This window comes from Lynx rufus, unplaced genomic scaffold (genome assembly GCF_022079265.1).
Source record: "Lynx rufus isolate CCGP_SWC_20201006 ecotype Redwood Valley unplaced genomic scaffold, mLynRuf1.p SCAF_60, whole genome shotgun sequence".
Taxonomy (NCBI): Eukaryota; Metazoa; Chordata; class Mammalia; order Carnivora; family Felidae; genus Lynx; species Lynx rufus.
The window spans coordinates 292501-306032 of record NW_025814879.1 but is presented as its reverse complement, the minus strand read 5'-3'; the positions used below and the strand labels follow the sequence as shown (position 1 = coordinate 306032).

Genomic DNA, 13532 nt, shown 5'->3' with positions numbered 1-13532 from the left:
ATCCAGTGTCTCATTCAGGGCCCTTGTTTCTTTATTGACCGTGTGTCTAGATGATCTATCCATTTCTGTAAGTGGGGTGTTAAAGTCCCCATCAATTACCACATTCTTATCAATAAGGTTGCTTCTGTTTATGAGTAATTGTTTTATATATTTGGGGGCTCCGGTATTCGGCGCATAGACATTTATAATTGTTAGCTCTTCCTGATGGATAGACCCTGTAACTATTATATAATGTCCTTCTTCATCTCTTGTTACAGCCTTTAATTTAAAGTCTAGTTTGTCTGATATAAGTATGGCTACTCCAGCTTTCTTCTGGCTTCCAGTAGCATGATAAATAGTTCTCCATCCCCTCACTCTGAATCTAAAGGTGTCCTCAGGTCTAAAATGAGTCTCTTGTAGACAGCAAATAGATGGGTCTTGTTTTTTTATCCATTCTGATACCCTATGTCTTTTGGTTGGCGCATTTAATCCATTTACATTCAGTGTTATTATAGAAAGATACGGGTTTAGAGTCATTGTGATGTCTGTATGTTTTATGCTTGTAGTGATGTGTCTGGTACTTTGTCTCACAGGGTCCCCCTTAGGATCTCTTGTATGGCTGGTTTAGTGGTGACAAATTCCTTCAGTTTTTGTTTGTTTGGGAAGACCTTTATCACTCCTTCTATTCTAAATGACAGACTTGCTGGATAAAGGATTCTTGGCTGCATATTTTTGCTGTCTAGCACCCTGAAAATCTCGTGCCAATTCTTTCTGGCCTGCCAAGTTTCAAAAGAGAGATCAGTCACGAGTCTTATAGGTCTCCCTTTATATGTGAGGGCACGTTTACCCCTTGCTGCTTTCAGAATTTTCTCTTTATCCTTGTATTTGGCCAGTTTCACTATGATATGTCGTGCAGAAGATCGATTCAAGTTACGTCTGAAGGGAGTTCTCTGTGCCTCTTGGATTTCAATGCCTTTTTCCTTCCCCAGTTCAGGGAAGTTCTCAGCTATTATTTCTTCAAGTACCCCTTCAGCACCTTTCCCTCTCTCTTCCTCCTCTGGGATACCAATTATGCATATATTATTTCTTTTTAGTGTATCACTTAGTTCTCTAATTTTCCCCTCATACTCCTGGATTTTTTTATCTCTCTTTTTCTCAGCTTCCTCTTTTTCCATAACTTTATCTTCTAGTTCACCTATTCTCTCCTCTGCCTCTTCCATCCGAGCCGTGGTGGTTTGCATTTTGTTTTCCATTTCCTTTAAAGCGTTTTTCAGCTCCTCGTGACTGTTCCTTAGTCCCCTGATGTCTGTAGCAAGAGATTCTCTGCTGTCCTGTATGCTCTTTTCCAGCCCAGCGATTAATTTTATGACTATTATTCTAAATTCACTTTCTGTTATATTATTTAAATCCTTTTTGATCAGCTCATTAGCTGTTGTTATTTCCTGGAGATTCTTCTGAGGGGAATTCTTCCGCTTGGTCATTTTGGATAGTCCCTGGTGTGGTGAGGGCCTGCAGGGCACTTCCCCTGTGCTGTGGTGTATAACTGGAGTTGGTGGGCGGGGCCGCAGTCCGACCTGATGTCTGCCCCCAGCCCACCGCTGGGGCCACAGTCAGACTGGTGTGTGCCTTCTCTTCCCCTCTCCTAGGGGCGGGATTCACTGTGGGGTGGCGTGGCCCGTCTGGGCTACTTGCACACTGCCAGGCTTGTGATGCTGGGGATCTGGCGTATTAGCTGGGGTGGGAAGGCAAGGTGCACGGCGGCAGGGGGCGCAGGCTTAGCTCGCTTCTCCTTAGGTGATCCACTTCAGGAGGGGCCCTGTGGCAGCCGGAGGGTGTCACATCGCTGCCGGAGGTTTGGCTCCGCAGAAGCACAGAGTTGGGTGTTCGCGCGGAGCGAGCAATTTCCCTGGCCGGAGCCGGTTCCCTTTGGGATTTAGCTGGGGGATGGGCGGGGGAGATGGCGCTGGCGAGCGCCTTTGTTCCCCGCCAAACTGAGCTCTGTCCTCCGGGGGCTCCACAGCTCACCCTCCCTTTGTCCTCCAGCCTTCCCGCTTTCCGAGCAGATCTGTTAACTTATGACCTCCCAGAGGCTAAGTCGCGCTTGCTGTCGGAACACAGTCTGTCAGGCCCCTCCGCTTTTGCAAGCCGGACTCGGGGGCTCTGCTTGGCCGGCGAGCCGCCCCTCTGCCCCGGCTCCCTCCCGCCAGTCCGTGGAGCGCGCACCGCCTCACCGCCCTTCCTACCCTCTTCTGTGGGCCTCTCGTCTGCACTTGGGTCCGGTGACTCTGTTCTGCTAATCCTCTGGCGGTTTTCTGGGTTATTTAGGCAGGTGTAGGTGGAATCTAAGTGATCAGCAGGACGTGCGGTGAGCCCAGCGTCCTCCTACGCCGCCATCTTCCCAGAATCCCTCTTTTCTAGATTTTAAAAATGAGTTAGTGGGCATGGGATTTACATAGCCACAATATAGAAATGATGTTTGCGACCTGAAGAACTTAGACCTTTCCCTGAGTCAGGATGAGAGAGGTGACACTCTCTCTCAGGCAAAACAACAGAAAAAGCATCATAGACAGAATGACCTCAAGTAAGATGAAGGAAACCGTGCTCCCATGATGGATGTAAGTGATCATTCTCTAAACAGGATGACAGAAATTGTCCTCCCAGACAGGGTGACAGAGATCATGTGCAAAGCAGGATGAAGAAAATAGTCCTCTCAGGATGATCAGGGAGACCATGGACACAGTAGGATGACAGATATGTTGCTCCCAGGAGGATGACAAAGAAGGTGCTCCCAGGCATGATGATTACAATGGCACTCCCAGACAAAATGACAGAAAAGACCCTGCAAGGCAGGATGAGGGGTATTGGGCTACCAGGCAGGACGAGGAAAACGGTGTTCCAAGGCAGAACAAGGGAGATCATGCTTCCTGTAAACGTGATGGTGTTTGCATTCCAGGCACGATGACAGAGATGGTTGTCCCAGTAAAGAGGAAGGGGACTACTCTTCCAGGCAGGATGAGGGAAATGTATCCCAGGGAAATTCTGGAGAAGTTTCTCCCTTGAAGGGCAGTGGAGACAGCCTTCTGAGGCAGGGTGATGTACATCGTGCTCCCAGAAGTGTGACAGACAAGCACTGCCAGGCAGGTTTGGTCAGTGAGGGGTACTGTGCCTCCAGGTGGGATGAATAAACGACAGTTACGGGCAGGATGATCATGACCATATTCTACACAGGATGTCTGAGAACTCACTTCCGTACAGAATGGTGCAGTTGGCCCTCCTAAGCATGATGAAGGACATTGTTCTCCCAGGCCATACGAGGAAGAATCACTCCTAGGCAGGATTATGGAGACTGTGCTCCCTGGCAGGATGGCAGAGATGACCTTTCTATGCAGAATCATTATGTCCCACTCCCAGTAAGTATGACAGAGAGACACTCTCAGGCAGGAATTGTAGACTGCACTCCAGCACAGAAATTAGGAGATCATGCACCCTGAAAGGATGACAAAGAAGGAGCTCCCAGGGGAAAAACATGATGAGAATCAGGTTCGTGAAGAGGGAATGGAGATGATGCAGGAACACCGAGATAGCTCTCCAAGGCAGTAAGTCCAAGATCTTCCTCTAGACACAATTACAGAGATTGTGCTGTCAGGCAGGATGATAGGCATAGCAACCAAGGGAGCATGATGGAAATCGCTCTCCAAGACAAAATAAGGTAAACGGCACACCCAAGCAACTTGAAGGTCATCACACTCCCAGTTATAATGAAGTGCACAGCACTCTCAAGTATGATGAATGATATCCTGTTCTCAAGAAGGGTAACAGAGATGCGCTAGCAGGAAGGATGACGGAGAAGGCACTCCCACACAGGATAAGAGATATTGCTCTCCTCGGCAAGATGACAAAACAGTGCTTTCCGGGAGGATGATGGAGTTCATGACTCCAGACGGTGGTGGATATCATGTTCCTATGAGTGATGTGAACACCACGCTCTCAATCAGGATGACAGAGATGGCCTTTCCAACCTGAAGGACAGAGATATTATTCTCAGTAATGGTAATGGAGATGGCATTTCCAGATAAAACAAAAGAAACAGCTTTTTCAAATGGATGGTGGAGAGGACACTCTCCAGAAGGATTAAAGAAATCGCGCTTCCATGTAGGATTTCTGAAATAAAGCTCTCAAGTTGTAAGGAAAAAAAAATCATGCTCAAAACAGGATAACGTAGATCTTTCTCCAAATCAGGACGAATGAGACTTCCACCCCAGGTGGATTAGCGAGATCATGCATCCTGGCAGGATGATGGAGACATTGCTCCAAGAAGAAAGACAAAGAAGGTAGTCCCAGACACGAGGACGACAAAGGCCCTCCCAGGAAAAATGATGGATTAGGCCCCCTAAGGTAGGAATATGATACTGCACAACTATGGTGGATGACATAAATGGTGCTCCACGGCAGAAAAAGGGAGATCATGCATTCTGCAAGGGCGAAGGAGTTGGCACTCCTAAGCAGGATGACAGAAATGGCACTCCCAGGTAAGATGAAGGGGACGATTCATCCAGGCAGGATGAGGGAGATGCACTCCCAGGCCAGGTATGGAGAAAATGCTCCTTTGCTGGATGAAAGAGATGAACTTACTACACAGGACGCAGGGTATTACCCACCCAGGAAGGATGACAGTTACGTCCTCCCATTTGGATGACAAAGAATGCACTCGCAGGCAGGGTAATGGCAAGGAGGATGGAGATAGCACTTCCAGGGTGGATGACATAGATCATACCTCCAGATCGGAGGATGGACACAGGTTTTCTAGGCAGGCAGGAGGATAGATATTGTGCTCCCAGGGGGGAAAAAAAAAGACAGAGACAATGATCCAAGGTAAGATGATAGAGATAGTGTTCCAAGACAGGAGGATGGGGAAAATGATAACAGGAAGGGTGACATAGAAGGCACTCTGAGACAGGATGTCATACACTGGGTATCCAGGTAGGTTGAAGGATATTGTGCATCCAGGTATGATGAGAGACATGGGCCTTCCCAGGCAGTACGATAGACATGATACACCACAAGAGCATGATGGAGATCGTGCTCTGAGAGGAGATAATTTAGAAGGCACTCCCAGTCTGTTTGAAGGTAATCACACATTCAGGTACAATGAAGGGCAAGACACTCTCAAGTAGGGTGAATAATATCATGCTTCAAGACATGATGACTGAGACTGTGCTTGCAAAAAAGATGAAGAGGAGGCTTTCCCATGTAAGATAAGGCATATTGTACTCCTAGACAGGTTGATATAAGAGCACTTTTACTCGGGAAGATGGAGTTCATGTCCCCAGGTGATGGTGGATATAGTATAACCAGGAACTATGTGGCTTCCACGCTCCCTGCCACAATGACAGATGGTGTTTCCACCTTGAAAGAAGGAGCCCATGTCCCCAGGCAGGGTGACAGAGATCGCTACTCAGGTAAAACAATAGAAATTGCATTCCACATATGGATGATGGAGAGGCCTCTCCCATGTAGGATGAAAGACATCTCACTCCCAGGTAGAATGTCTGAAAACATGCTCCCAGACTGGATTTCTGAGATGGCCATCTAAACAGGATGACATGGATCCGCACCCAGGCAGCATGACAGAGATCATGATCCAAGCAGGAAGAAGGATACCATCCTTTTTCAGGAAACGAGGCACAGGGAGACCACACACCTAGGCAGGATGATGGATATGGTGCTCCCAGGCAAAAAGAGAGACAAGGCCCTCCATGACAGGATGAGGGATACTGCACTACCAGACAGGATGAGAGAAATGGTTCCCCATGACGAAAGTGAGTTTGTGCTTCCTGCCACGATGACAGAGTCGGCGCTCCTGGAAAGCATGACAGAGGTAGAGGTCCTAGAGATGAAGGGGACCTCTATTCCAGGCATGGTGAGAGAGACATGTTCCTAGGCAAGATGTTGGAGAACATGCTCCCCGGCAGGATGAAGGATATGGTCTTATGAGGCAGGATGGTGAAGATCATGCCCCCATGATGGATGACACATACGTGCTACCAGGCAGGTTTCTTAGACGGCACTCCAGTGCAGGATGAAAAGAAAAATCATTCTCCCAGGCACCAAGACAGGACGACGGAGATGGATGTCCCATGCAGGATGAAGGTAACCACTCTTCCAGGCAGGATAAGGAGATGTGCTCCAGGGAAAATGTTGGAGAAGATGCTCCCTGGGTGGATGATGAAGACAGTCTTCATAGGCAGGATGCTGGAGATTGTGCTCTGAGGAAGGGTGACAGATATGCAGTCCCAAGTAGAATTTGTAGATGGTACTCCAGCGTATGATGAAAGAGGTCCTTCTTCCAGACCCTGACATGGGATGAAAGAGATGATGCTCCCAAGCAGGATGACGATGATTGTTCTAGCAAGGTAAATGACCATAGGGTTCTCTGAAGCAGCATGCAAGATATGTGCTACCAGGTAGGATGAATAAAACAGCAGTCCCAGGCAGGTTGACTGACATCATGTTCCAGACGGTATGTCTGAGAACTTGAATTCCAGACAGAATGATATAGTTCATGTTGCTAAGCATGATGAAGTACGTCAGTCTCCCAGGCTGGAAGAGGGAGAGTCACCTCCAGTCAGGATTATGCAGACTGTGCTCAATGGCAGGATGAAAGAGATGGCCTTTCTATGCAGAACTATGGTTTCTCACACCCAGTAAGTATGACAGAGATGACACGTTCAGGCAGGAATTGTAGACTGCCCTACAGGGAGAAATGTTGGAGATCATGCTCCCAGGAAAATTCATGGAAATGATGGAAACCATTTTCCCAAAAGGAGAAAAAGGTGACACTCCCATGTTAGGAGACTGGGATTTCTCCTCAAGGCAATAAATCAGAAATCTTACTCTAGACATAATGAAACAGATCATGCTCTCAGGCAGTATAAGAGACACAGCAACAAAGGGAACATGATGGATATTGCTCTCCAGGGCAGGAAAATGTAGACAGCACATCCAGGCAGATTGAATGTATTCACACTCCCAGGTATAACGAAGGATACTGCACTCTCAGCTACGATAAATGATATCCTGGGGGAGGAGCCAGAAGGGCAGAACAGCATGGAAGCTTTTTGTGTGTCTCACATCCATGAAATACAGCCAGACCAACACTAAACCATCCTACACACCTAGAAACTGATTGGAAGTATAACACAACAATGTGCACAACCTGAACCACAGACTTCAGCAAGTATGCGACACAAAGAGCTGAGCTTGGGGAGCAAGAAGCCCCAAAAGGTAGGGAACCCATTTTGTGGGCAGAGAGAGGACGGAGACTGGGGGAGGGAGAAGACATACGGGAAAAGGACGCCTCTCCAAAAGCAGCTGGAGAGAAAGTAGAAAATTGGAAACACCCACAGGAACGAAACTAAAAAGGGAGAAAGGACCACGGAGAAAGCAGAGGATTTAAATTCCATTAAGACTGTAAACAAGCGGAGTGCAAAGGCTGCAACTCCTCAGCTCGATACCTGGCAGTGCTCTGGTAGGAAAGGTGAATCCCCAGGAACAGAGTGGGGTCTGGGAGGTTCTCAGGCCACATGGGGAAAAGTGGTTTCACTGCTGGAAGACCATTTGGTAGAGACTGTTGACGCCACCTGGTCCCAGAAGACCCTGGAAGACGGCCACATTCGCTGGTGCTGGGGCAAGGTTGTTGAGGGTGAAGCCTGGTGCCAGATCTGTGTTGCGATTTTCCATAATCCCTGAAACACTGATGCTACACTGTCTCGCGATCTTTTCTGGGGGCGGGCTGGCACCTGGCCGCAGTGTCGGGGTACTGGCAACAGCAGAGTCCGGCGGGCATTCCTGGGTGCAGCCAACCTCCGCCGTTGCTCATTTGGCCATTGCTCGGTGAGACCCTCCCACAGAGGGGTGGAACAGATCAAAGCCGCAGTCTGTCAGATGTAAGGGGCTGGGGGAAAACAGCCGCATCTGAGACAAAACTTGGGACAGAGTACTGCCTTGGGCCTGGTCACGGAGAGTGCATAAGTGGGGAGTGGATGAGAGCTGAAGATGGAGGACCGGTGAGCGATTGAAGATCCAGGAGAACAGACTTGGTAACTGGGTGGCGCCATTTTCACCACTGGCACAATGCCTATGCGCTGGAACAATCAACCACAGTAGGCTAGCAGCGCCATCTAGTGGAGAGCAGAGCTGTTACATGAAGCCCTGCCCAACTGGGCCAACTTTGCTCTTCAAAAACAAAAACTCATCCCCGGCTTAATTTATGGACTACAAAGAGCTACATGGACTGATCTGTAGGGGAAAATGAAGCCATTTCAGTCCTACTTCAATCTGTTAGCAGTTTCATCTATTCATTTTTTTTCTTTTTTTCTCTTTTCCTTTTTCGTTGTTAGAATTCTTTTCTTTTTCTTGAATACAGAAAGAGAAAAACTCATTTTATTTTCAATTTTTATTAAAAAATATCTATCTTTAGTTTTTGTTAGTAAAATTTTTCCCTTGTGTACTTTTTTTCAAATTCTACTTTACTTCTATCATTTTATTTTAATCTACCTCAGTGTACTCACCTTTTCAAATATTCAAGCAATTTCCCTTTTTTCTTTCTTTTTCTTTTTTCTCTTTTTCATTTCTTTTTTTCTTGAAGGCAGAAAGAGAAAAACTTCATTTTTACTTTAAAATTCTTTTAGGGGCGCCTGGGTGGCGCAGTCGGTTAAGCGTCCGACTTCAGCCAGGTCACGATCTCGCGGTCCGGGAGTTCGAGCCCCGCGTCGGGCTCTGGGCTGATGGCTCAGAGCCTGGAGCCTGTTTCCGATTCTGTGTCTCCCTGTCTCTCTGCCCCTCCCCCGTTCATGCTCTGTCTCTCTCTGTCCCAAAAATAAAATAAAAACGTTGGAAAAAAAAATTAAAAAAAAAAATAATAAAATTCTTTTAAAATATTTTTATTTAATTTTTATTACTCTATTTTTTTGCTTTTGTAATTTTTTTTCAAATTCTATCTTACTCCCATCATTTTATTTCAACTACTACAGTGTTTTGACTTTTACAAATTTTCAAAATATTTCTTATTTTTCTTTTTTCTTTTTTTATCTTTGTACTCTTTTTCATTTCTTTTCTTTTTTCTTAACTAAAGAAAACTAAATATTCATATTTCTTATTAATTTTTACTAAAAATATTTTTCTATAATTTTTATACTATATTCTCTACTATTGTGTATAACTTTTTCAAATTCTATTTTACCCACATCATCTCATTTTAGTCTACTTAAGTGTAATCATTTTCTCAAAATCTCAAACGATTTCCGTCTTTTTTCACCCCCCCCCTTTTTTTTCATTTCTCTAATCTGTCAAACCACGTTAACACCCAGACCAAAGCACGCCTAGGGTGTAGCATCATCTATTAGATGTGTGTGTGTGTGTGTGTGTGTGTGTGTGTGTGTGTGTGTGTGTGTGTGTGTGTGTGTGTGTAATTTTTGATTTTAATATTATTTTATTTTAATTTTTTTAATTTCAATTTTTCTACTTCATTAATTCCTTTTCTCCCTTCAAAATGACAAAACCAAGGAACTCACCCCAAAAGAAAGAGCGCAGAGAAATGACAGCCAGGGATTTAGCCAACACAGATACAGGAAACATGTCTCAACCAGAATTTAGAATCCCGATAACAAGAATACTAGCTGGAGTCGAACATAGATTAGAATCCCCTTCTGCAGAGATAAGAGAAGTAAAAAATATCCAGAATTAAATTTAAAATGCTATAACTGTGCTGCAATCACAGATGGATGCAGTGGCGGTAAGGATGAACAAGGCAGAACAGAGAATCAGTTTTCTGAGAATATAGGGCACAAACTTATAGAGAAGAACGAAACAGAAACAAAGAGGGAGATTAAGGCAAAAGAGCATGATTTAAGAAGTAGAGAAATCAGTGACTCATTAAAAGGGAAAAACATCAGAGTCATAGAGGACCCAGAGGAGGAAGAGAGAGAAATAGGGGTAGAAAGGTTATGTGAGCAAATCATAGCAGAAAACTTTCCTAAAGTGTGGACAGATACAGACATCAAAATCCAGGAAGCACAGAGGACTCCCATTAGATTCAACAAAAACCGACCATCAACAAGCCATATCATAGTCAAATTCACAAAATACTCAGGCAAGGAGAGAATAATGAAAGCAGCAAGGGAAAAAAAAAAAAGTCCCTAACCTACAAGGGAAGACACATCAGGTTTGCAGCAGACCTATCCACAGAAACTTGGCAGGCCACAAAGGAGTGGCAGAATATATTCAGTTGGCTGAATATATATATATTCATATATTCATATATTCATATATATATATATATATGTATATATATATAAAGGAAAGCATCAGAATATACCTTTAGCATCATCCTAAAGCATCAGAATATACCTTCTTGTCCAGTGCACATGGAACATTCTCCAGAATAGACCATATACTGGGACACAAATCTGCCCTAAGTAAGTACAAAATGATCAAGATCATACCGTGCATATTCTCAGGCCACAATGATATGAAACTCAAATCAACCACAAGAAACAATTTGTAAAGGTAACACATACTTGGAGACCGAAGAACATCCTACCAAAAATTGAATGGGCTAACACAGAAGTGAAAGAGGAAATTAAGTATATGGAAGTCAATGAAAATGATAGCACCACAACCGAAAACATCTGCGATGCAGCAAAGGTGGTCATAAGAGGAACGTATATAGCAACGCAGGCCTTCCTAAAAAAGGAAGAACGATCTCAGAGACACAACCTAACCTTATGCCTTAAGGAGCTGGAAAACAACACCAAATAAAACCCAAAAACACCAGAAGACAGGAAATAACACACATTAGAGCAGAAATTAATGGTATCAAAACCAAAAACAAACAAACAAACAAACAAAACAGTAGAACAGATAAATGAAACCAGAGGCTGGTTCTTTGAAAGAATTAACAGAATTGATAAACCACTAGCCAGTTTGATCAAGAAGAAAAAGGAAAGGAACCAAATAAGCACAATCAAGAATGAAAGAGGTGAAATCACAACCAACACAACAGAAATTAAAACAATAATAAGAGAATATTATGAACAATTACATGCCACTAAAATGCACTATCTGGAAGAAATGGACAAATTCCTAGAAATATATACACTACCAAAGCTGAAACAGGAATAGATAGAAAATGTGAACAAACCCATAATCAGTAAGGAAATCGAATTAGTAATAAAAAAACAAATCTGCCAAAAAAACAAGATTCCAGGGCCAGATGGTTTTCCAGAGGAATTCTACCAAACACTTAAGGAAGAGTTAACACCTATTCTCTTGAAACTGTTCCAAAAAAATAGAAATGGAAGGACAACTTCCAAGCTCGTTCTATGAAGCCAGCGTTACCTTGATTCCAAAGCCAGACATAGACGCCACTAACAAAGAGAACTATAGACCAATTTCCCTGACGAACATGGATGCAAAGTTCCTCAACAAGGTATTAGCCAACCGGATCCAACAATATATTAAAAAAAAAAATTATTCACCGCAACCAACTGGGAGTTATACCTGGGATGCAGGGCTGGTTCCATATCCACAAAATAATTAATGTGATTCATCACATCAATAAAAGAAAGGACAAGAACCATATGGTCTTCTCAATAGGTGCAGAAAAAGCATTTGAAAAAATACAGCAACACTTCTTGATAAAATCCCTCAAGAAAGTAGGGATAGAAGGAGCCTAACTGGAGATCATAAAAGCCATATATGAACGACCCAACGCTAACATCACCCTCAATAGGGAAAAACTGAGAACTTTCCCCCTAAGGTCAGGAACAAGACAGAGATGTTCACTATCTCCACTATTATTCAACAGAGAATTAATTGGAAGTCTTAGCCTCTGCAATCAGGCAACACAAAGAAATAAAAGGCATCCAAATCAGCCAGGAGGAGGTCAAACTTTCACTCTTCACAGATGACATGATACTCGATATGGAAAACCCAAAAGATTCCACCCCAAAACTGCTAGAACTGATCCATGGATTCAGCAAAGTTGCAGGATATAAAATCAATGCACAGAAATAGGTTGCATTCCTATACACCAACAACGAAGCCACAGAAAGAGAAATCAAGGAATTGATCCCATTTACAGTTGCACAAAAACCCACAAAATACCTAGGAATAAATCTAACGAAAGAGGTGGAAAATCCATACACTGAAAACAATAAAAAGCTTATGAAAGAAACTGAAGAAGACACACAAGGAAATGGAAAAAGATTCATGCTCCTGGATAGGAAGAACATCTATTGTTAAAATGTCGATACCACCCAAAGCAATCTACATATTCAACGCAATCCCTATCAAAGTAACACCAACATTCTTCACAGAGCTAGAACAAATAATCCTAAAATTTGTTTGGAACCAGAAAAGACCCCGAATACCCAAAGCAATCTTGAAAAAGAAAACCAAAGCAGGAGGCCTCACAATCCCAGACTTCAAGCTATAGTTGATGATACAAAGCTGTAATCATCATCACGACAGTATGATACTGGCACAACAACAGACACTCAGATCAATGGAACAGAATGGAGAACCCAGAAATGGACCAGCAAACATATGTCCAACTAATCTTTGACAAAGATGAAAGACTATCCAATGGAATAAAGACAGTCTCTTCAGCCAGTGGTGCTGGGAAAAGTGGACAGCGACATGCAGAAGAATGAACCTGGACCACTTTCTTAGTCCATACACAAAAATAAACTCAAAATGATGAAAGACCTAAATGTAAGACAGGAAGCCACCGAAAACCTCGAGGAGCAGCAGGCAAAAGTCTCTTTGATCTTGGCCCCAGCAACTTCTTACTCAACATGTCCTCTGGAGAGAAGGGAAACAACAAAAACGAATTTCCGGGACCTCATCAAAATAAAAACGTCTGCACAGCGTAGGAAACAATCAGCAAATCTAAAAGGCTAGTGAAAGAATGGGAGAAGATATTTGCAAGTAACATATCAGATAAAGGGTTCGTATCCAAAATCTATAAAGAACTTATCAAACTCAAACCCCCCAAAAAGCAAATGATCCAGTGAAGAAGTGGGCAAAAGACATGAATAGACCCTTCTCCAAAGAAGACATCCAGATGGCCAACTGACACGTGAAAAAATGCTCAATTTCATTCATCATCAGTGAAATACAAGTAAAAACCACAATGAGATACTACCTTACACCTGTCAGAATGGCTAACGTTAGCAAGTCAGGCAACAACAGATGTTGCTGACCATGCAGAGAAAGAGGATCACTGTTGCATCATTGGTGGGAATGCAAGATGGTGCAGCCATTCTGGAAAACAGTATGGAGGTTCTTCAAAAACTAAAGTAGAACTATCCTGTGAGGCAGAAATTGCAATATCCAAGGGATACGAATATGCTGTTTCGAAGGGGCACATGCTCCCCAATGTTTATAGCAGCACTATCGACAATAGCCAAAGTATGGAAAGAGTCCAAACATATACATATATATACATACATATATACATATACAAATATACACATATACATATACACATA

The 13532-nt window shown here is 43.7% G+C and overlaps 1 protein-coding gene across 1 annotated transcript in view; it reads left to right on the top strand.

The window, feature by feature from the left end:
• The first annotated feature begins 5821 nt into the window (after nucleotides 1-5821).
• Nucleotides 5822-13532, top strand: part of LOC124500909 (uncharacterized) — a 14297-nt gene continuing 6586 nt past the window's right edge. The window contains 2 exon segments of the mRNA XM_047064778.1: nucleotides 5822-5899; nucleotides 6330-6392. Coding sequence (XP_046920734.1) covers nucleotides 5822-5899; nucleotides 6330-6392 — 141 coding nt within the window.